At 54.8% G+C, this 22584-nt stretch overlaps 2 protein-coding genes across 2 annotated transcripts; both read right to left on the bottom strand.

Annotated features, from left to right (window-relative positions):
- Positions 1 to 10480: 10480 nt before the first annotated feature.
- On the bottom strand, positions 10481 to 15798 carry REXO2 (RNA exonuclease 2). The gene is made up of 7 exons (XM_053963560.1): positions 15646 to 15798; positions 15467 to 15550; positions 15129 to 15206; positions 12664 to 12775; positions 12019 to 12127; positions 11770 to 11823; positions 10481 to 10901 (listed from the first exon to the last, which is right to left on the bottom strand). The coding sequence occupies exons 1-7, from the start codon at positions 15775 to 15777 to the stop codon at positions 10772 to 10774; spliced, it is 699 nt and encodes a 232-aa protein (XP_053819535.1). The 5' UTR covers positions 15778 to 15798; the 3' UTR covers positions 10481 to 10771.
- A 633-nt stretch (positions 15799 to 16431) lies between these two features.
- On the bottom strand, positions 16432 to 18636 carry RBM7 (RNA binding motif protein 7). The gene is made up of 5 exons (XM_053963637.1): positions 18476 to 18636; positions 18136 to 18298; positions 17555 to 17657; positions 17298 to 17364; positions 16432 to 17043 (listed from the first exon to the last, which is right to left on the bottom strand). The coding sequence occupies exons 1-5, from the start codon at positions 18569 to 18571 to the stop codon at positions 16648 to 16650; spliced, it is 825 nt and encodes a 274-aa protein (XP_053819612.1). The 5' UTR covers positions 18572 to 18636; the 3' UTR covers positions 16432 to 16647.
- Positions 18637 to 22584: the final 3948 nt, after the last annotated feature.

The following is a 22584-nucleotide window of genomic DNA, read 5'->3' as shown; positions in this document are numbered from 1 at the left end:
CCTGATCCTCGTGGTATTTCATAACTCAATTGCAGCAGTGTGTGAACCTCTGCAAGGAATATTATTCTTGTTAGGATAGTGAGTTCCCATTTCACATGTTGTGCTGGCACAGCCTGAAGCCTTGGTGTTGTTGCTCTAACCCAGGAGGAAACCCAGCAGGGCTGTGTTTGCTCTGTGCTGTGGGTGTCTTGGAGGGAGCGTAGCAGGAGGAGACATGACCTGGGCTCAGAGGGATCCCTCTTCCTTGAGGATGTCCCAAGGGATTGCTGCCTTTGCCATAAGGGTAATGGGAAGTAAATCATAGACTCAGAGAATCGTTTGGGTTGTAAATGACCTTTAAGATCGAGTCTAACCATTAACCCAGCACTGCAATGTCCCTACTAACCATGTTCCCAGCTCCACTGCCCTTCTCTGGACACACTTCAGCACCGCAGTGTCCTTCTTGTTGTGAGAGGTCCTAAAACTGACCCCAGCATTCAAGGCATGGCCTCACCAGGGCTGAGCACACGGTTACAGTCACTGTCCTGCTCCTGATGGCCACAGTATTGCTGGTCCAAGCCAAGATGCCAATGGGCTTCTTGCCCCCCTGGGCACATGCTGGCTCCTTTTCAGCTATCAACCAACAATGGTCTCATCTGAACTTTATCTACACAATATAAATTTAATAGTTTCACTGGAATGTGCTGTTCATCTTGTCATAACATGGGGGTGTTTGGGAAGGCTTCAGAGCTGGTTTAATTAGCAAAGTTACTTGGGAGGGCATTTTGCATTATCTTCCTCCTTTTCTCTCTACTCCTGCTCTATAATTTATGTCAGTCGCAAAGGCGCGAGCTTTGCGGCACACAATAAACAGAGCGGGTTCAAAGCCAGCGGTTAGCAGCGCTTCAAAGGACACGGGGAAGGGAGGGTGCTGGCAGGCAGTTTATGAGCTGTCATCTTCTGCACCGCCCCGCAAAAACAAATAAATAACTGCCAGCAGATCTGTCCTGGCAGTGCCGCTGGCTGTGAGCTGGGTGACACCTCTGGACAGATGGGGTGTGGGTTAGGGGCACACTGCCAAGGATGCTCAGAGGAACTTGCTGTGCTGGGCAATGCCAGGATCCCAAGGGAAAGTTTTCCAGTGCTCCCCACTGGGCAGTGGCAGTCCTATTAAGGGCTTCATGCCTTCTTTGCAGCAAAACCTACTTGTGCATTCACACGGGAGCCACACAGCAGCTCTGCTGGGGCTTTCCGTCTGTCTTTCTGCTCGTGTCCCAGGAACTCCATACGCCACTGCCCGCCTGGCTGAAAGCCCAGGGCAGCAACAGGAAGATTTCCACTGACTTCAGTCTGTCTTGGATCAGATCCAGGGTGGGAGCAGGATTAAGATATCCACTCACTCCCTGATGGCCTGGACGATGGCCAATGCCAGTGGCACACTTAGCGTGGCCCCTCCTGCTCAGAGCCATCCTGACTGCTCAGCTCCTCCAAACTCCACATCCCTCACAGAAAGCCAAAAGTTGTGCCACAACTATGCCACAGATGGCCTCTGTGTCTGCCTGGCTGAGGACAGACCTTCTTTGGGGCAGGGATCATCCATGTGTGTTTCCAACACAGCAGTCTGCTCTGAACACAAACAATAACAAGGGACGAGATTTTTCTGCTGCAGTGGTGTGAAAAAAAAAGAAAATCCAGATTAACTTTCCCACTCCTTTTCTTTCTCTCTCTGCATCTGAGAGCAAGAAACACAATTTATTACAGTCCTATCAAATTAGAACTGTAGCTCAGGCTTTCAGTGGTCAATTATGATCCGCAGCGGAATGCTGGAGCCGGCTGTTCGCTTGCGGTGCTTTGTTCCCACCAACGCCTTCCCGCAGGGCTGGCTCTGAGCTGCGTGGGCAGGGGAGAGCCCTGTGAAGCTGCCAGCAGCCCCTGTCCCCACGATGCTGAGGGTCCTTGGTCATCCCTCAGGTGTGTTTGGCACCCAAAGGGAAACATGTCAGGAAAATGAGGGATGTGAGGCTGGGCTTGAGTTTGGCCAGCTGCCTTTTGAGGGCAATTATATTTTGAGCTGAACTTGTGCCAAATTTAGTGGGTTCCAGTAGATTTGTTTCTACCAGGGAACGAAATGCACTGGATTGAAAGGGGGGAAAATGTTCCCACCAAACAATTCAGGCCTTTGCCCCCTGCAGCTCTTCTTTCATGCCCATCACTCCCTCCGCAAGCCGGTTCACACCAAAGGCTCCCTGGGAGCTGCTCCCCCACACGCCCCTGCTCCAGCTCCACTCGCCCCTCGCGTATTGAAGGCTCTTCCAGAAGAGTGCAGAGCTCAACCCGCTGCTTTTCCAGTGCAAGCTGGCTCCTGTTAGCAAAGGGGATTTGGGAAAGGTTATGTTCTTAAGGAAAATGGCTCTGTTGCTGTGCTAACAAAAGCAAGTTACGTTTGACAGAGGATGTCCCTTGGCGAGTCCTCGCTGTCAGTCACACCTGAGGCACACAACATGCAGCAAGCACACGACCTGCCACCCTGCACCAATGCCACCCTGTGTTTATGAGAAGCTGTCACCACACAGCTTCAATCCCTCACAAAAAAAAAAAAAAAAAAAAAAAAAAAAGAAATTTAAAAAAAGAAGAAGAAATCCAGGTTCTGAAGGGCATATCTTAAAGATTGCAGAGAGTCATCTAGTTATGTAAAAATAAAGTATGAATTTTAATGTGAGGCATTAACATGAGCTCTTTTAGGAATAACTACAGGACTTCATGATGAACGTATTAGAGCCCTGCACCAGCACAGGTGCCTGCCAGTCTTCATAAATCAGCTCCAACAAGTTAATTCTTTATAAAGGAAGAGGAATGTGAATTTCAGGGATGGATGAATGAGCACATAATAAAAGAACGTGCATGACTTAGAGCACAGGCCCTGGCAGGTGGGAAGAGGAGGGTGGTGTCAGGCAACACTGGAGAGGATAAGAGTTCTGGAAGAGGTCTTTTATATCCCAACAAAGGGCAGTAGGTTGCAAAAATGGCTCTTACCTATTGCTTCTATCATAATAGCTCCTGGAGACACCTGGGATGACTGGGTGCTGTTAGAGGTGCCAGGGATGCTCAGTGTCATGCGGAAGGCAGTGCACTGCTGGCCAAGTGAAGGTTGCTGTGGTGCAGAGTGGGCACAGGGAGATGCCATCGCTCCTGTCCTTGGACAGTGCTTGTCGCAGCGGCTGCTCTCAGGGAGGAGAGCGCCCTTCCTCCCCACACGTGGGGATGCTTCTCACACTAAGCCTGTTCAAAAGGTCGCCGAGATGTTCCCTGTGAATAGAGCTTGCTGCTGAGCCAGGCTGCTTTTATTTGTTGTTGATTTTATTGATGTTATTGACTTTTCCGTGGGGCACTTTGGGGACGTTTGCAGGATCGCATGTGCAGGCGCTGCAAATTGCTTGATGGTGCAATGTTTAACTCGCGCTCTGCACGGGCGCCAGAGACACATTTTTATTAAGAATCTGTGGTAGTTGTTGCTTTTGTGTTTATGATAAAATGTATAATGCAGTCCTCACTGCTGCCGTCCCGCTGTGGCCACAGGCTAAGGCAGAGCGATGATGTGTCTCTTCCCAGACAGCAGCAGCCGTACCCAGCGCCAGCACTGGCTGCAGGAGCTCCCAGGCTCTCTGTCAGCATCCCAACAGGTAGGGAGCGTGTGCAGGATTGCAGCATGACCAGCCCAGACACCTGAGCATGGCTGCTGCTGGCAGGCTGCTCCCAAGCTCAATTCCTGCAGGCGGGGCTTGAACTTTGCAGGAATTTGTGTAATTGCGGGATGGCAGCTACAAGGGGTGAAGGAGGTCAGATGCACCTGAAAATTTTGGAGTTTCTAACCCAAGGTCACAGTTTCCTCAAAAGGCTGGGTATCTGCCAGTGTTGGATGAGCTGCTCCAGAGCAGTGACATGTGGCCACCAGGAAGGTGATGGAGTCAGAGGTGATGGAAGAGAGGGGGATTAAGATACAGACCTTTCTGACTGCAGCCTCTCCCTGAGGCATTTCTTCATGTCCTTGCTGCCCCTGCCCTCTGCATCCCTGCTGTCCACTTCTCCCGGGCAGCTGGAATCATGGCATTAAGTGTTTTAAGCAGAGCTTTTATAGATTGAGCTCTGGAAATGTGATGTTAACACAGCTACGCAGACAAACAGCATTAATATTTCAATATGTGGGTGAGGACAGGGAGAACATCTTTCCCTCCGTAAATAAAACAGGATCACTTGTTTTCTGCTCCAAGACTTGTCGCCTGCCTGAGACAGTAATATTTTAAAGTTGATTGGATCTTAAAATTGTAAGAGGTCCCCAGTGGCCCGACTTTAGCTGGCATTATCAGCTCAGCCATTGTCTTATGAAGCAATCTCCTCTTGAACCATCCTGTGCTCCCTCATCCTTTAATCGAGCAGCCGGAAGCAGCTCGATTCTCCCCGGCTAAGGCTGTATGGTGATGGTGAGGAATGAAGATGAATATCCTCGTGCCTGTGACCTTGGCAGCAGCCAGCCTTGTCCTTGGCACTCGGAGCACCTCCGAAGGTTCCTGTTTGCTTTTCTTCATTCTCCAGGGACAGGTTGACAGTGCTGTCCTTCAGGCTGAAAAACGCGTCAAAGGGAAAAGCTGGGGGAGCATGAGGGAGCGAGTGACATCCTGCAGTGCACCAGGGCCAAGCTGGACCACGCACTGGGCAGGGAGGAGATGGGGCAGCTCGCTGCCATGGGCTCTGTTCTTGGGGGAAGCACCAGGAGCACCCAGTCCTGCAGCACACAGCAGCAGCGTGGGGAACAGCACCTTCCAGCAGCCTCCAAATGTCCCAGGGCAGTGTGACAGCATGATTCTTGCTGTCGTGATGGATTAAAACCTGGTCCTGCTGTGGGGAGGACACAGCAGGGAGTCCTGGGGGAGGGTGAGACGGGAGCCAGGAGTTGCTGTGGTGCTTCAGGCAAGAAAGATGATTTCAGTCTTAGAAGAAAGACCTGGGCATGTCCCCACAGCAATTAAGTGGGGGTTTACACACTGGAGTTGTAAGGATGATTTCTAGAAAATGGGGATACACAGCTCTAGAAATCAGGAAGAAGAGAAGCAAAGGCATGAGGTGTGCTGACAGTGCCATGCCTGCCCAGGAAGAGGGAAATCCTGATGGAGTGTGGCTGGGCAGAGGGACAGGGAAAGGCAAAATGATCCTTAGTGGTTAGGAATGAAAGTAAGACAAATTCAGGCATGAAATATGGGACAAATTCTTAGCAGCATAGTCATAAAACATGGGAACAGTTTACCTAGGGATGGCAGTGCAGCTTCCCAGAGTCTTTAAATCAACACCAGATATCACACAATCTTCAGGCAGAGAACATCTGCAGTCTTCTGAAGGCTTCCTTTGGGCTACGCTACCTCTGCTCTTAATTAGGGTGGGTTTAAAAAATTAAAAAGCCGACTAGTTGATTTGCCTTTGCAGTGAATTTCCCCATTGGTTTCCATCTGAGTCCCACGAAACCAGGACTGTGTGTCTGCTGTTCTTATTTCCAGCTTCAGATAATTCTTCCAAAATGCCCTCTTGTACAAATTGAGCCCAATACGTGTGTGCTGTGGTAGCTAGGAGACTGGCAGGAACAGTGCTCTCCATGATTATCCAAAGCAGTTGTCATGTTATTCTCATTGCTAATGGTATATAATTATGTATTAAGGCTCTCTCCAGGTAGAGCATCTTGGGGCAATTAGAGCACACAGCAGAGGACACGGAAAAGACCTCAAGACAAGTCACTTTGTCCCTCTGGAAAGGGAAATAATTGTCCCAGAACATATTCTTCGCATTTTTGCTGCCTGACATGAAAGCGGATCCGTCGCAGTGAGCCAGGACATGGTGTGGTCAGAACCAGGAGAGCAGGGTCCTTTCTCCACGCTGCATGCAGTGCATGCAGCACTCCTGCTCGGAGCCGTGCAGCCGTTCATGCCAGGAATGCATTCCCCTCCTTTCCTTTCCTTATCACCGTTGTTCTGGCTGGGGGGATTTGATTAGCCCCAGTCTATCCACTCTGATGGTCACAGGCTGACCCGGAGCCTGCCCAGGCTGCCTGTGCCATTTCACTGGGTGGGTGCTCCTGAGCCTGGGCTGGGGAGAGGATTATCTGTGGAACCCGTTTCTCCAGGGGCTGTGGAGCTCCAGGTACCTTCCACTGGGCCCAGCCAGCCTGTCCTCTGCAGAGGCTCACAGACCAAAAACATCATCCCAAACTGCTCTGCTGCCCTGGACACGGACCTGAGGTGGGGGAGAAGGCCAGAGTGACAGCACCAAGGGTGTGCCACCAGTCCTGGGGAATCAGAGACGTGGGACTCTTGCCTTCTGTGCTGGCACGTGCCACGAGTCCTGGCCTTACAGATACCTACAGGGGGATTCAGCCAGGGCTTCTCCCTCCTTGTCCCCCTTGGAAACAAAGAACAAACAATCTAATTCCTGCAGGAAACTCTTCTTCCCTGTGGAAACAAGGGATTATGTCTAGAGAGGTAGCTTGTACCCTTCAGACCTCCCTCTGACTGCACGAGCAGTCAAAACAGAGCTGCCCAGGGGAAGCCCGTGGGCTCTGTGCAGCGTTCCCACCCTGGCCCTGGCTCCATCGCTCCCTTCTGGAGCCGCTTCTCCTCCCGCACCTCTGCTCGCAGCTCCGCAGCTCCCTGTGTTTGGGAGACACCACAAGACCAACTGCAGCAACAGCAGCGATGCCACCGGGAATCGCCTCTGGGAATGGCAGCCCAGAAGAACGGGTTGGGGAATGTTTTTCGGGCTGTTAACGAGCAGCGAGCAGCGGGTCGAGTGTCAAAACTTGCGCAGGGAAAGGCAAGGGCATTGCAGACACACCTGGCAGGGAACGGCCCACCACCCCTGGGCCTCCTGCTGCAAAGGGCAGCTCCTGTCAGGGGTGTTGGTGAGCAGAGCACAGAAAATGGAAGCAGGCAGCAGGTTGGAGGACTCGTGGGGACACTGAGGGGATGCAAACATCCAGAGTGGACAGTGAGGACAGCAGGGGAGCCTTCCACGCTGCTGCCCAGCCCGCAGGACATGCTGAGGGCTCACTGCAGATACCACTGCAGGCATTTCCCCTCCAAGAAAAGGCTGGCTTTGCGTGTGTGATGGCACTGGGAATCCAGAGCCACCTTCTCTGTCGTTGTGAGGAGTTTCGTTCTGACTGGCACGAACAGTGAGAACAAACACCGCAGAGCGCTGGCTGGCGATGAAAGTGTCTCTGAACCGACAGAGATTTCCTTCAAAGGGGCCTATGAAGGGGTTCCATGTAATTGTGAGGCAGAAAGTGCCACATAACTAATATATATGCACACAAATATATACCCATGCACGCAGCCATCCCCCAAAAGACTGGGCACTGCAGAGAGCCAGGCAGGCCCTTTGGTGCTGCAGCCCTGGCAGCTCACGGACCAGACTGCTGCACTGGAGTCACGTTGCAGCCAAAGGGACATGAAACTCAGTTTTATTTTTAACTTGGCTGGAGGGAAAGTGGAAGGAATATCTTACAGTGGAAGAAGTAGATGAGGACCCTGGAGATCTCAGCTCAGTTCTTGGCTCTGCTACAAATTCCCCATGCGACCTTAAGGAGGTCACTTCATCTCTCTCTGCTTCATTTCCCTTCTGCAAAGTTTGGAGAGCATGATCCTCCCTCCGGTCTTGTCTGTTGGGTCGGGAGCAGACACCAGTTTTATTCCCTTGCAAGTGCAGTGCAGGAGAGCACGCTGGGGAAGGTGCCAGGCAGTTTCCCCAGCTGTGCCCTCACACAGGCTGCGTGGTTTTTCAGAACAGAGTTCCCCCCAGACTTCCCAGGAAAGGGGGTTTTGAGGGTAAACACCAAAGCCTGGTCTTAGGAAAGCAGAAGGATTTGCAGTCTGTAACCTGCCCTCAGTGGCCAGAGCTGAGGGGTCAGTAGGTGCCACTTGACTCACCAGATAATTGTTTTCTTTTCCAAAATACAGTGTCTGCTAGGCCCTATCACACCATTATCACACCCATTTATGCTCCTCTCGCCGCTGCTGTTAGTGCTGGGGAATGGATCTCGCTGACTGTCACCTCTCCCTCCCTTGGCATTTGACTGACAGCCCGTGCCCCGCACGTGGCACCGCGCTGCTGCTGGCGGCTGCTCCGGCACGGGGATAAAACATCGCCGCAGCACCCGGCAATTTATGGCCATTTGGATCCCATCCATCAGTGGGGAGGCGGCAGACAGACAAGTCCCTGATTCCAGCGGGACCCTCCGTCCCCATGGCCTGGGAGGCTCTCGCTCACACTAACCTGTTTTGCCCCTTTCCCTCTCTTTCCTCTGCTCACACTATTCTGCTCGCTGTCCTGCTGGAAGGACAGTCCTGGGTCCGGGGTGCCCTGTCCTCGTGGGGCCTGGGCAGCTGTGGCAACTTCTGACAAGTTGTGTGTTATGGAGTAGTCGCAGGGTAATCTTGCACGTCCTTGTTTTGTCATTTAGGGCACTTAAAGCGTCACGGAGATTTCACTATCCTAAAAGCTTATCTGTCAGCAGGAGAGAGTTATTCCAGTAAAAGGGTATCATCAGCGGCAGTGGGAGGAAAAAAAAGAGACAAAAATCGTGTCTGAAGGTTTTCTACTCCAAGCTCTCTGCAGCCGACCTTGAGCCAATGCAGCTGCACCCGGCGGCTCCCAGGGCCAGCACTGGCAGCAGTGCCAGGGTGGGCTGAGCAGTCATCCTGATGGGCTGAGCAGTGTCCCCAGCACATCCCTGCCACCTCCGAGCACACAGCTCAGCCCCAGCGAGCTGGGGGGAACGTTGTTTGAGGGTCACTGTTTCATCCCCTGCCTTCCTAAGGTTGATGTTGCCTGTGCTGCAGCTGCCAGAGGGCAGAAGTTCCTCTGGCCCATTGTGGTGGAGCCAGCAGCTGTGCCTGGGAGCAGGGGGATTTCTCTAAAAAGAGAGAATGGGAGCAGACCACACTGAACCTGGGCAAAAGTGTAGCATGAGCTGGTATTTTTCCTGATTTCTGTGGTTTGCACCCAAATAGTGCAGTGTGGATTGATGGAGAGGAGAGGTGCAGGGAAAGGCAGAGAAAAGATGAAGGAGGGAGAGAGGGAAGGAGGGAGGGGTAACTGATTGCTCTTTTTGCCATTGTGGGAGGCTCAAATGGCTCATGTCTGGAAGGAGTTTCCACACGGGAAACTCTCCATGCTGGCAGCGATTGGAGCTGTGGGGGCTCCTGTTCAGAGCAGGAGCACAAACTCCTGGTGCAGTTGCAGGTTTAATGTGCTGTTAAACACCTCCGTCCGGGAGGCACCCACAAGTGGTAAGGGGTGCAGCCAAGGGATCCCCAGCACACTCTGTATTTGCCTTTGAGGAATTCTTTTAGCTACCACGTCCAAAAAGAGAGAGTTATTTGCATCCCTCTATCTTGAACTTCCATGACTGTGTGATGCTGATGGAGCTTTCAGAGCACAGAAACAACTGGTCTAAGTGCTCCCACAGAAGGGAATGGTACAAATCCAGAGGGTCCTTGCTGCTCCCTCTCCCCAGCCCCTGCTGCAGGAGGGAACTTTGTTTCCAGCCCAAAATAACACTGCTTTGGTGGGGCTTATCTGTGCTCTGCCAAGTGCGTGACAAATCTGTACTAAATTGGAACCTCAAATGATGCCAGCACAGAAAACCACAAATGCTATTGCATAACACAGGGAGACGAGATAAAAATCCTCCATACGGCACCATTGCTTCAGAAGCATGAATAAACAATATTTAAAAATGTATAAACACAGGTGGAATATTTTCCTTAAAAAAACGTTTCGAGAAAAACAAAAGCATCTTAACAAGTAATAAAATATGAAAAGCAGGAGAAGTAGGTCAGAAAGAAGTCAGGGGAAGGGGAGAAAACTAACAACATGGACATGAAAGACAAAGTGAATTCTGGTGGCACGTGGCCGTGATGAGGGACAGCTCAGCGGGGAGCTGCTGGGACAGGGGTGAACTGCGTGTCCTCAGCTCCAACACGGCGCCGCCGCAGGGCCCCAGAGGCTGGGGGCCAGCAGCTCCACAGGGATACATCCAGGCATCTCTGCAGGTGCTGGCTGTGGTGGATAACCCTGTGCAGGGATGTCCCTCAGCTCCAAGCCTGCCCACACAGAAAACAAACCTCTCTGGAATTGCCAACTTACCTGGGAGTTGGTGACAGAGAGAGACATTTCACAGGCTCATTTATTTGCCCCATTAACCATTTTAATGGCCTCTCTGCAATAACAATCATTCCCAGGGCTGGCAGAGCAGGTGTTCCAGCAATCAGCAGGATTGAGAAGCCCTGGATGGCCATTATTATTAACGCCCATCATAAAAACATGCCTGGGAGCCGCACACCCCGCGCTCCATTACACCCTCTGGTTTATGGGCCGGTGGCTCCCGCTCCAGGACAGCCCAGGGGAGACCAGGAGCAGCGTGGCAAGCACCAAAGAAAGGCTGTCCAAAACCACCATCTTTCAACTGACCTGTTTTATTGTGTCGTGAAAGACTGCACCTAAAGCAGGTGCAAGGAGTATCAAACAGCGTGTTTTACCTAGAACATCCGAACCCGGGCGCTGCTGAAGCCCAGCGTGCCGATTCCCTGCTCAAACTGAAAAGCAGCAGCAACTCAGGCTTCTGTCTGCATTGAACAGCTGGTAAGAAACAAGGTAACCCAGGGTGCAGCTTCCCAAGAGACTGGCAAACAAAAAAAAACCAGGAGACGCATCTAGTGTGTGCTACGGGCTGCTGTGGCGGGAGGGGAAATCAGCTGGCAGCTTTATCACTTTCCCCGTTCTCAATCAGTTTCCTTTTCTTCTCATCCGTTTTCCTCTTGAAGATGTGGTCTCTGTAGAACTGGAGTTCTTTGATGCTTTCCCTGATGTCATCAAGTGCTCTGAAAGAGAATTAAGGAGGGTTTCAAAGAGCCTGGGTGCATCTCCAGCTATGCCCACATCCTAATGCCACTGAAAACTTCCAGGCTGCAGGAAACCAAACTGATGCACATGGAAGGTGCATCTGTCAGAACTGAAAATAGCACTCATTGTCTCAGGGAAGGAATAAAATTCCAATGGTGCCAACGTGCCAGGGAGTACCACATGGCTTATCAGTTTATGTCAGCCTGGGACACAGCTGCTGGAAACCAGCATGGGCTGTCAGAAACAATTCAACCCCAGGGAAGAGACAGGGCTCCAGAGAGCTGCCCAGCTCCAGCCAGGGCACGCTCAGGGCTCAGCTCCAAGCAGCAGCACATCAACCACGACTTCAGCCAGGACCTCTGCGACAGCCAGCCCTCCTGCCCAGCACAGGCACATCAGAGCGGAGCCACAGAGGTTCCCTGGCTCCTTCCCGTTACCTCTCTGGCACATCCCAAGCTCAGGAAATGGGCAGGAGCAGGACTCTCACCCCCCCTTCACAGTTCTCAACTTCTGGTGTTTCTGTGACCACCTCTGCCCAAAAAAAGGGCAGATAACCCCCACTGAGTGACTGTTTGCATGGTAAACAAACATGCACTTTGAAGAGCACAGTGAATCAGAAAGGCTGAGGAAACTTCTGGTTCTCTAGATTTTAATCTCTTTCCCTATACTATCTAGGATTTGGACAGGAGAATTCAAACATCTGACAAGGTGCAGAAGCACACCGTCTCCACCTGCATCATCCACAGGATGCTGGAACTCACAGGGAGCCCCATATCCTGCTCAGGAAGAGCAGAGTTCTCTGCAGGACAAGCCCTGCTCTGTCAGTGGCAGAGGCACAGAGCTCACCTGTGAGAAGCCGCCTTCTTTGGTGCAAACTCGTATTCCTCTGGATACCAGCGCCTGTGAGCAGAAAAATTGCCACTTAAAAAGAAAACTGGGATTCAAAGCCACGTCTGGTGGCTGCTGCGGGTTTGTTACACTTGGTGAAGGAACCTTGGTTTCACTGACACCCAGAGAAGCCACAGCCCTGCCCCAGCCCCACAAATGGGCATCCCGGGGGTTTCTTTCAAACCACTTAATTGGGGCAACATTTACCTGCAAAGTTCCTTGACAGTGCTCACATCAATGATCCTGTAATGAAGGTGCCTCATGAACTGCGGCATGTATTTGTCAAGGAATTTCTTATCTGCATGAACAGAGTTACCTACAAAGACACAAACAAGATGTTTCTTCAAAGATGCTACAGAGCAACATGGAAACGAGCAGCAGGCGGAGCGAGCTGGGAGAGATCACAGGGGAAGAAAAGCCATTCACAAGCAGCTCATTTATCCCATTTTCTAGCAAATATGATTGTAAAGGTTTGTCAGATTTTCATTGCAGGATCACACGGGGTTTAATACTAATACCTCTAGTAATTCCTCAGTTACTACTCCCACAATTTGTGTCACACAGATAAATATCAAAGAATTGCCAACATCGGGTTTTTTGCCAAGTGAAAGTGGCCATTGGTATTAATTTCACTCAGCACCTGTCCCAAGATCATATACGAAATTGTGAAAGCAGTTCTGGGTAACAGGACACCTGGAAGATCCTTACTCGGCCTTTGGTTGCATACCCAGGGAGGAAAAGACACAGCACAGAACAGGAACCCATCCCTGCCACACGTGCCAGCGGGGGTTTGCATCCCGCAGGGAGTGCAGCATGGATGATGTGTTGTAGTGCAGAAAGAAGAGGCCTCACCTGCGAGAGGACAGAGCCCTGGGGGTGTCTGCTGCCGCACGAAGGACAGGAACTCGTACTCTGCCTGCTGCAGAGAGATTTTACTCTCCTTCACAGCCTTAGTGAGGCCAGACTGCAAAAAAGAGCCAAGTCATAAATCAGAAACGCCCTGTCACAGGCACTGCCAGGAATGCTCCAGTTCTCCAGTAAATGTTTAACTCTGCTGTGAAAGGTCAGCCCCTGGAGTGCTGCTTGTTCCCCAGGTGCCTCCTGAACTCCGTATCTCAGTTCTCTGGGGCACCCCCAGCCTTTACTCTCCCCAGGGACCTCCTGCTTGGGAAGGAAAACCAAGGCAGGTAAAAAGTCCTGACAGCACTGACCTTCCTGGGGAGTTTGGGACTTTTTCCTTCCCTTTTTTTGATTTCTTTGCTCAGAGTTCTTTTCAGTTACCAGGATGTGAGGTGTTGTTTATCCACCTGCACATCCCTGAGCCAGGAGAGCACTACATCCCTTCATATCCCTGTTTCAGGAGAGGCACTCACCTCCCCAGCAGGGAGCAGCAGGTACCAGTGAACACAAATAAACAGGATCCTGCCTTCAGGGTTTATCAAGATTCCTATAAATCAGGAAAGTTCCTCCCTCTTTTTTTTTTTTTTTTCAATAGCTAAATGTCAAATCCTCTCCAAGTGTTCTCAGTGATTTATTTCCATCTGGCTACGCTATATATTTCCACGACTGTGCAGCAAAAATCTACTTGACAGATCCAAGTGGTGGTTAAAAAATTCATTATGTGGCAGCATTTTCATCTATATTCTAATTGCTTCTCTTCTCTTAGTCAATTAAAAATAAGTAGCTCCTCAGGAGCAGCAAGGACGCATGCTACCATCTCCAATTCACTCCCGAGCTGAAGCTGAGCCGGAATCCTCAACTGGGGCAGGGAAAAGCACCCATCACAGTAAATTAATATCCATTCCCAAACTCTTGCTAATTCTTCCCAGGGAGAGCAAGATGCCGAAGGGGGAAGAGGGGGGGGGTTATGGATGTCTTAAAACTTCAGCCCTTAATTGAAAACTAACTTGAATTTCAATTCATCATCACGGACTGGAAAATCCATTTGCTCTCTTGCTGCTGGCAAGGAGGAACCTTTCTTTGGTGGCCCAAAGAACTAAAAATAATCTCTTGCTGCAAAAGTGAAGCTTTCAGTGAAAAAATTCACAAAGTGCTTACAGCACTGAGGGGACAGGCAAAAGCCCAGTGCTTACAGGCCTGTTTAATCCCACATGCACCCGAGTCCACAGGAAGAAATCTGCCTTTGACTGGTTCTGGACTGTTCTGCACCGATCCTGCACCTGTTCTTACTCAGGCATTCAAGCTTCACCTCCCCCTTCCGCATTTGAATTATTTGGAATTATTTTATGCAAGACTTCAGCAGGAGGAGCTATCAGACTTTGAGCCCGACCCAGCCTACACCAGGGCTCCCACAGAGGCAGGAGGTGGCCAGCAGCTCTGTGAGAGGACTGAGGAACCAAACCCCAATTCCCAACCTCCCACTGGGAGAAAGGAGGCTGAGCCCCTGCCTTGGGAGATGCGAGCCAGTGGCACATCCCTGAGCAACACATCCCGTTCTGGCCCCCCTGCCTGCTCCAGCCCTCCCAGGGGAGCCTCACTGCTGCTGAACTGTGCTGATGCTTCCCACTCCCAGACCAGGAAGCAGCTTCCAGCACAATTCCAACTTATCAGAAACCAGGCTGCAAAGCACAGGCTGCTTCCGGCAAGCTGGAAGCTGAAGGATGAAGATCCCTGAGTGCAGTATGAACTGAGCCACAGATGACACGTGAGACCTTGGGCAAAACATTCCACACAGGCTCCTCAATACAAAATAAGACAGGTACTGTCTGCTCTCTTTGAACCCCTCTGTGTGGCTGAGAACTGCTCAGACAGCAGTTGTCCCTGCCCTAGTGCAGCTGAGCACCCCGAATTACAGCCCTAGTGCAGCTGAGCACCCCGAATTACACCCCAAATGCAGCTGAGCACTCGGAATTACAGCCCTAGTGCAGCTGAGCACTCAGAATTACACCCCAAATGCAGCTGAGCACTCGGAATTACAGCCCTAGTGCAGCTGAACACTCGGAATTACAGCCCTAGTGCAGCTGAGCACCCCGAATTACACCCCAAATGCAGCTGAACACTGAGAATTACAGCCCAAATGCAGCTGAACACTCGGAATTACAGCCCTAGTGCAGCTGAGCACTTGGAATTACACCCCTAATGCAGCTGATCACTGGGAATTACAGCCCTAGTGCAGCTGAGCACTCGGAATTACAGCCCTAGTGCAGCTGAGCACCCCGAATTACACCCCAAATGCAGCTGATCACTGGGAATTACAGCCCTAGTGCAGCTGAGCACTCGGAATTACACCCCAAATGCAGCTGAGCACTCGGAATTACACGTCACCCTTATCGGGCCAAGGCTCAGAGGTGTTTTACCTTCCCGTGATGCTCCTTGCACCACTCGGACATGCTCTCCAGCAGCTCGTCGGGCTGGTTGATAATCAGGTTCGGGCCCTGTCGGGGACAGGAAAGCAAAGAAGGCAATGGGAAGTTTAGAAGCATGTAAAAGTTCGGGGCCAAGCACAGGCGGAGCACGGAGCAGTGCCAGCCTGGACACACACACGGTGCGGTGCGACGCAGGGCCCCGCGCTCCGGCGCCGCTCCCACACGGCCGGTGCGGAGCCGGAGCCGGCGCGGCCGGAGCCGGGGGCCGCCCGGCCTTGCTTTGCTCCAGCATCCCCGGGAGCGGTGCGGCGGGGCCCCGCGCGGCTCACCTCGGCCAGCACGTTGAGGTCGCAGTCGGTGATCAGACACGCCATCTCCAGGATCTGGTCCTTCTCCACGTCCAGGCCCGTCATCTGCCAGGGGCGAGCGGCAGCGTCAGCGCGCCCGGGGCCCGCGCCCCCCCGTCCCGCCCGCTCCTTCCCCGCGCCCCCCCGCCGCCGCCCCGCACCTCCAGGTCCACCCAGACCATGCGCTGCCCCATGTCGCCGCCGGCCATGGCCGCTGCCCTCCGCCGGCCCCGCCACAACCGCCCGGCGCAGATCCGCAGGCGGCCCAGGCCGGCGCGGCCGCCGCCCAGCATAGCCGCCGCACTACAGCTCCCGGCGGGCCCCGCGCCGCCGCCTGCGCTCCGTGGGGGCGGATGTGCCGCAAGGGCTGCTGGGAGATGTAGTCCGCGGTGGTCCGCGGCGCTCCTCCCGTCACCGGTCCCACTGAGCAGCTTCGCTGCCCGGCCTCAGAGGCGGAGGATCACCCAGGGGCTTTCCCCAGGGAGACTTTTAATGTTCTCCAAGACAGCATTGTCGTATTTTAAATGGACAATAGGGAATGGGTTCAAATTGAAAGAGAGTAGGTTTCAACTACATATTAGGAAAAAAATTCTTTACTGTGAGGGTGCTTAGGCACTGTAACAAGTTACCCATGGAAATTGTGGGTGCTCCATCACTGGAAGCGTTCAAGGCCAGGTCGGGTGGGGCTCTGAGCAGCCTGGTGCAGTGGAAGGTGTCCCTGCCTGTGGCAAGGGGCTGGAGTGAGGTGGTCTTTAAGGTACCTATCAACCCGGAGCAACGTGTCATTCTGTGACTGTATAAAAAACAACATGAGGAATGTTACAGATGCCAGGCACCTGTCCCACCTCAGCTCTGCTTAAAATGCCAGACCCTTCCATCTGACACAGACGTTCCTTTCTCCTAAAATAATACCAACAGCACTTATCTGTGACACAAGGACAGAGCAGTGGCTTCTCCAAGACTTCACCGTGGCTTTCTTACCCCGTGAAAAGCCCTGAAGTGTGCGTTAACACATTTAATACTGACACCAGAGTTTGGCAGGACTGCACTGCTGGTATTTTTACAAACACTAAAAGGTGACTTCGCTGGGGGTTTTCGGGGGGGGGGAATTTATACATGTACTCCGTGAGAAACAAGCCAGGCTTGCTTTGCCCTCGAGTCCATCAATGCCGTGCCGAGTGCCACCGGGGCTCTCGGTAGCTCTCCCTGCGGTGCTCGTAGCTCCAGCTGTCGCGGTGCCTGTCCTCATAGTGCTCCTCACGCCCGCCCCGGTAGTGGTGCTCGGCCTCGTGGCCCCTCTCCTCGAAGCCGTACTCGTCGCGCTTGCCGCGGCCGTAGTCGGGGCCGCAGTCGCCGAAGCGCTCGCGGCCGAAGTGGCGGCTGTCCGGGCCGTAGGGGTGGGCGCCCAGCCGGGCCTTGCGCGGCGCCGGCCCCTCCGGCCGCCGCGGCCCCGGGGAGCCCGGCGGGCCGTGGAAGGAGTGGGGGTAGCCGGGAGGGGCAAAGCCGGGCTGCTCGTATTTCCCCCCGAACTGGGGCTGCTGCCGAGCCGCGCTGTTCATCTGGAAGGGAAAGGGGGAGAGGGGTGCTCGGTGCGGCACGCGCGCTGCCCGCTGCGGTGCCGGAACCGAGCCCGGGCCGGCCGCTAAACCCGCGCCGCGAATTCCAGAGCGGAACAGAACCTTCGCGTCACCCACGGCCCTGAGCCCTCCCAGCTGGCCGCTCTGTCCCAGGAGCTTCCAATCTTCCGGAACCGTCGTTTCAGCGCTCCGAAAGCACGCTCCCACAAGCCGTGCCCGTGAGCGTGTGCACGTACCACCGCTTGTCTCTGCAGGCTCGGCGGGTGCCCCGCTGCGGCCAGGCCATCCGGAACCCTCTCATACCTGCAGGGAAAACACATCGGCAGTTTCAGCCTTAAACACGCGACTGCTGCGCTCCGAGGGGCACCCGCGTCCCACCGGTGTTCCCCCCACAGGAAAGAAACACCAAACTGCACTCGGAAGTAGCCAGGAACACGGTGAAGCGTGCAGTGTCTGTCTCCACCCCACGCTCCCGTGCTGGCGAGACTCCTACCTGCTGCAGTTGGATGCTGGATGAGGCATCCCAGGAGGGTTGGTGCCAGTAGCTCCGAGCTGGGAACAGGATGGATTGATATCCTGGGCTGCGTGGCTGCTCCCTGGGGAGAGACAGATCAGGAGACCCACAAATACCAGTTAAGGAACTCGGGTGTGAAGTGAACTTGCAGAAAATCAACACATTTCGAATTGGCTCTCACATTTCGTCAGTGATCTGCAAAACCACATGGTCCAGTTACCAAAACAAAGCATTGCAACTGTCTTAATTCCCACCAGAAAGGGCAGAGATATTGTAGCCAGTGTGCCTCGTTTAACCAGTATCAGACGCAGTTTTTAACGCTCGTGTGGTAATTTAGAAGAGATCTTAGAGGTGCTGCAGGAATAACCAATAAAAACCCACAGAGAAGGCTCAGCCAAGGGGTTACATCGGCCCTGAGGGACAGGAGGGTGTGAGGGGAGCAGAGCTGGCAGATGAGGGACTCCTCAATTCACCCGAGTAACTGTGATTCTGCTGCAGGCTAGGGCAGCTGGCAGCAGGTCACGTTCCCTCTAGGAAACTGCTGAAGGCCCCTCCGGTACCTGATCGGAACTGGATGCGCATGGGCCGCCCGTACAGCCTGATCCCGTTGAGCAGCCGCAGCCCGTACGGCACCGACTCCTCGTGCTTGAAATTGACGAAGGCGAACTGCTTGGGCCGCCCATCCCGGTCCTTGGGGATCTTCACGGTGATCACGGGGCCCGCCTGGCACCGGGGGCGAAGGCGTTAAGCAAACACCGGGAGGGAGAGGCCGCCGCCGAGCACGTGCGCCCCGCCGAACTCTGTCCCGCGGCGGCCGCCGTAGCCCCGCCGGCCATGGCGGCCGCGGCCCCCCCCGCCGCGCCCTCCCCCGGTACACACAGCGCGGGCGCCGGGCGGTACCTGGTGGAAGAGCTCGAAGATGAGCTCCTCGGTGACCTTGGGGTCCAGGTTCCCCACGAACAGCGTCCGGTTCGCCTCGGCAGCCGCTGCCCCCATGGCCGCGCCGGGATCTGAGCGCGCGCTCCCAGCCGCTGCTCCCCCCGCCCCGCCCCGCGCCGCGCGTGGCGTGACGTCACCGTCACGTGTGTGCGGGGCCCGCCCCTTCCGGCAGGAACTGGGCAATGGGAACGGGACAATGGGAATGGGACAACGGGAACGGGAAAACGGGAACGGGAACGGGAACGGGACAACGGGAACGGGACAATGGGAACGGGACAATGGGAACGGGACAATGGGAATGGGACAACGGGAACGGGAAAACGGGAATGGGAACGGGAACGGGACAACGGGAACGGGACAACGGGAACGGGAAAACGGGAACGGGAAAACGGGAACGGGACAATGGGAACGGGACAATGGGAACGGGAAAACGGGAACGGGACAACGGGAACGGGAAAACGGGAACGGGAACGGGACAACGGGAACGGGACAATGGGAACGGGACAATGGGAACGGGAAAACGGGAACGGGAAAACGGGAACGGGAACGGGACAACGGGAACGGGACAATGGGAACGGGACAATGGGAACGGGACAATGGGAATGGGACAACGGGAACGGGAAAACGGGAATGGGAACGGGAACGGGACAACGGGAACGGGACAACGGGAACGGGAAAACGGGAACGGGACAACGGGAACGGGACAATGGGAACGGGACAATGGGAACGGGACAATGGGAACGGGAAAACGGGAACGGGACAACGGGAACGGGAAAACGGGAATGGGAACGGGAACGGGACAACGGGAATGGGAAAACGGGAACGGGACAATGGGAACGGGACAATGGGAATGGGACAACGGGAACGGGAAAACGGGAATGGGAACGGGAACGGGACAATGGGAACGGGACAACGGGAACGGGAAAACGGGACAATGGGAACGGGAAAACGGGAATGGGAACGGGAACGGGACAACGGGAACGGGACAATGGGAACGGGACAATGGGAACGGGACAATGGGAACGGGACAACGGGAACGGGAAAACGGGAACGGGACAATGGGAACGGGAAAACGGGAACGGGACAACGGGAACGGGAAAACGGGAACGGGACAATGGGAACGGGACAACGGGAATGAGAAAACGGGAACGGGAAAACGGGAATGGGAACGGGAACGGGAAAACGGGACAATGGGAACGGGACAATGGGAACGGGACAACGGGAACGGGAACGGGAAAACGGGACAATGGGAATGGGAAAACGGGAACGGGAAAACGGGAACGGGACAATGGGAACGGGAACGGGACAACAGGAACGGGATAACAGGAATGGGAACGGGACAACGGGAACGGGACAACAGGAATGGGAACGGGACAACGGGAATGGGACAATGGGAACGGGAAAACGGGAATGGGAATGGGACAATGGGAACGGGACAATGGGAACAGGAACGGGAAAACGGGAACGAGAAAACGGGAATGGGAACGGGAATGGGACAACAGGAACGGGACAATGGGAACGGGAAAACGGGAATAGGAATGGGACAATGGGAACGGGAACGGGAAAACGCAAATGGGGCAATGGGAACAGGAACGGAGCAGTGGGAACAGGGCAGTGGGAACGGGAGCAGGAACGGAGCCAGGCATGGGAAAGGGAGCGTGGACAGGAGCGGGGCCTCGTCAGCACCCGCCCCGCGGCAGCAGCGGGCGCGGGATCCGGGCGGGATCCGGGAATTCACCGGTGACCTGTAATCAACCAGGAGTTGCCACAAGCCCCGCTGGCCGTCGATGCAGCCCGGGCGGCCCCGCTGTCCCCGCGCCCCGGTCCTGCTTGGCCTTTCTCCGTTTCCCCGTTACTGCTGGGAAGGGAAGGGCTGCGAGCCAGCGGGGGCAAAGCCCACGAGGGGTTCTGGGGAGCAGGGAAGTGGGGGCTCTGCGCCCGGGGGGCTGCGGTGGAGCACGGGGGGTGCTCCCGGGGCTCCTCCCGGGGCTCCAGCCCCGCTGCTCCCGCGGCTGGATCCCACCAGAGCGGCCGGGCTGTGCCCGCACCAGCCTTCCCAGGCGTTCACTTCTCCAAGCACTTGGGAAAGCATCCTTGGCTCTCCCCAGCCGCCGCAGTCCCCTGGGTATCCCAGAAGATGCTGGATGTAAAACGGGTGTTCTCCATCTGGAAAAATTTTGAAAGGGGCAGTTGAGCCTTCATTTTTCATTAGATCCCCTCGCGGTGCAGCGGATCCGATTTCCGCGTTAATTGGGTGCTGTTCATTTTCTCCACTTCATTACTTGCCGCCGCACCTAGAATTTATATCCATTTGGTTTAATCGCGTTCGCCTGGTTAAATTCCAAACAGTCACTCGTTCAGAAAGGGAATTATTACCTCGCTTTGCCAGGACTTCCACTTTGCCTTAATTTCCCTGGAGCCTCGTTGGCTTCGCTCTGCCTGCTTTGCCTGCCTGGGTCCCCTCGGGGCTGGCTGGGAGCGCGTGGCGCCCGTGCCACCGTGGCTCGTTCCACGTGCGAGTGCCACGGCCCTGGGCAGAGGCCACGGCAGGAGCTGCTGGGCTCAGGCATTGCCTGGCACGGCCTGGCCCAGCCCAGGCTTGAAAAGCACACTGTGGGAGAGCAGGAACCACGTCAGGTCCGTCAGAGAGGCTCTTGGGGTTCTGTCGTGCTTGTTTGTGTCACTGTTTTGTGCCCTTTCTGCTCTTCAAAAGAGCAAAGTGAAAAAACAGAAAACTTCTGCTTTGGGAGGAAAAGCCCATTCTTTGGCTGCCTGTTTTCACTCTTAATGAGCAGGCACATGAAAATATTGCTGAGATTTCAACCAATTCCACTTGCCAGTTTCAGCTATAGAAGGGGCTTGGTGGGGTACTTATTTGGGGAGTTTGGGCTTTTTTTTTTTTTTGCTTCACCTTCTTCCTCAGTTTCTCCTGCTTCTCAGCCCACTTCTCCCTGGCAAGAAAAGTAGATGAAGATTCATTCTGTGGATATTTAGCATCTGTGCCTGGGCAGTGACAGGCAGCAGGACACCAGCCTCTCCTGTCCCCTCCCAGCTCACAGACATATTTCATCACTGGATCCCAGTGGAAGGAAGGCTCCTGCTTCGTTCTTCAGCCCCTTCTCCAGCTCCCGGCAGCTCTGGTCAGGAGGTGATGATCTCCTGGAAGTGCTCACGAGCAGACAGGAGCTGGTAGTCGGTGGGGCCACAGCCAGCGCCTGTCGAGGTGTCACCCCTCAGCCCATCTGGTGCAGAGTGGGGACAAACCGTCCCAGTGAGGATGGAAACTGCCAGAAACATCCTGGAGCCCCTCAGGCTGTGTTCCCCTAGCCCAGGGGTGTGGCCCCAAGTGCCCCAGCCCCGTGGCACAGCCCCATATCCCAGTGCCAGGGCTCTCTGGCCACAGCCCAGCCCAGGGGCAGCTCCTGCAGCGAGTCCAGAGGCTGTGCGGGGGCAGTGCCAGCTCCTGGGGCACCGTCCCCGCAGCCCCCTGCCCCAGCTGGGCTCGATGGTGCTCCCCGAGCTGCGGCACGGCTCCCTGTCCGCACGGGCAGAGGGTGTCCCTAACAGAGCGGGTGCCTGTCAGGGACACCCCTAATACACTGTGTGTGGCTCGCACGGCTCGCTCCAGTGGGGCAGCCCGGAAACGGTGCGGTCCCACACCTCCGAACGCCTCGGGACTGCTCACCCAAGCAGAACATTCTAGGCAGGATCCTCAAGTTCTGCGTCTTAAACGCGCTTGCCCCTCCCCGGCTGCTCCTCACGCTGTGAAATTCTTTCAGAGACTCCTAAGGGTCAAGATTCTGCTGGTAAAACTCTGCCTCCGTGAAGACCGTCGGCGCTTCCATCCTGCCGGGAGCCGGCTCGCCGCTCGCTCCTGCCGGGGCACGCAGCCCCGCTTCCCTCCGGCTCTCGCCTCCGTCCGTGCGTGCTCCGCGCTCCGGCCGCACACCGGCCTCAGCAGCACTTGGCGTTCTCTCCAGTTTTCTTGCTTTTTCGATAGAAAGTCACTTCTGCAGCCCCTCGCCCGCGCCGAGCAGCGCGGGGGGACGCGGCGCTGACGGCTCCTTCGC

Source organism: Vidua chalybeata, chromosome 23 (assembly GCF_026979565.1).
Source record: "Vidua chalybeata isolate OUT-0048 chromosome 23, bVidCha1 merged haplotype, whole genome shotgun sequence".
Classification (NCBI taxonomy): Eukaryota; Metazoa; Chordata; class Aves; order Passeriformes; family Viduidae; genus Vidua; species Vidua chalybeata.
This window is presented reverse-complemented; position numbering and strand designations above follow the sequence as displayed.

What these genes read in the sequence shown, in the direction of transcription:
- REXO2 (XM_053963560.1), bottom strand. Translation starts at nt 15,777, where the DNA reads ATGCTGGGCGGCGGCCGCGCCGGCCTGGGCCGCCTGCGGATCTGCGCC. An exon ending in TGGTCTGGGTGGACCTGGAG is followed by an intron (nt 15,551 to 15,645) that starts GTGCGGGGCGGC and finishes CGCCCCTGGCAG; the next exon opens with ATGACGGGCCTGGACGTGGA. An exon ending in GCAAGGAGCATCACGGGAAG is followed by an intron (nt 12,776 to 15,128) that starts GTAAAACACCTC and finishes TCTTTTTTGCAG; the next exon opens with TCTGGCCTCACTAAGGCTGT.
- RBM7 (XM_053963637.1), bottom strand. Translation starts at nt 18,571, where the DNA reads ATGGGGGCAGCGGCTGCCGAGGCGAACCGGACGCTGTTCGTGGGGAAC. An exon ending in TCTTCGAGCTCTTCCACCAG is followed by an intron (nt 18,299 to 18,475) that starts GTACCGCCCGGC and finishes CCCCGGTGCCAG; the next exon opens with GCGGGCCCCGTGATCACCGT. An exon ending in GCCTGCAGAGACAAGCGGTG is followed by an intron (nt 17,044 to 17,297) that starts GTACGTGCACAC and finishes TTTCCCTTCCAG; the next exon opens with ATGAACAGCGCGGCTCGGCA.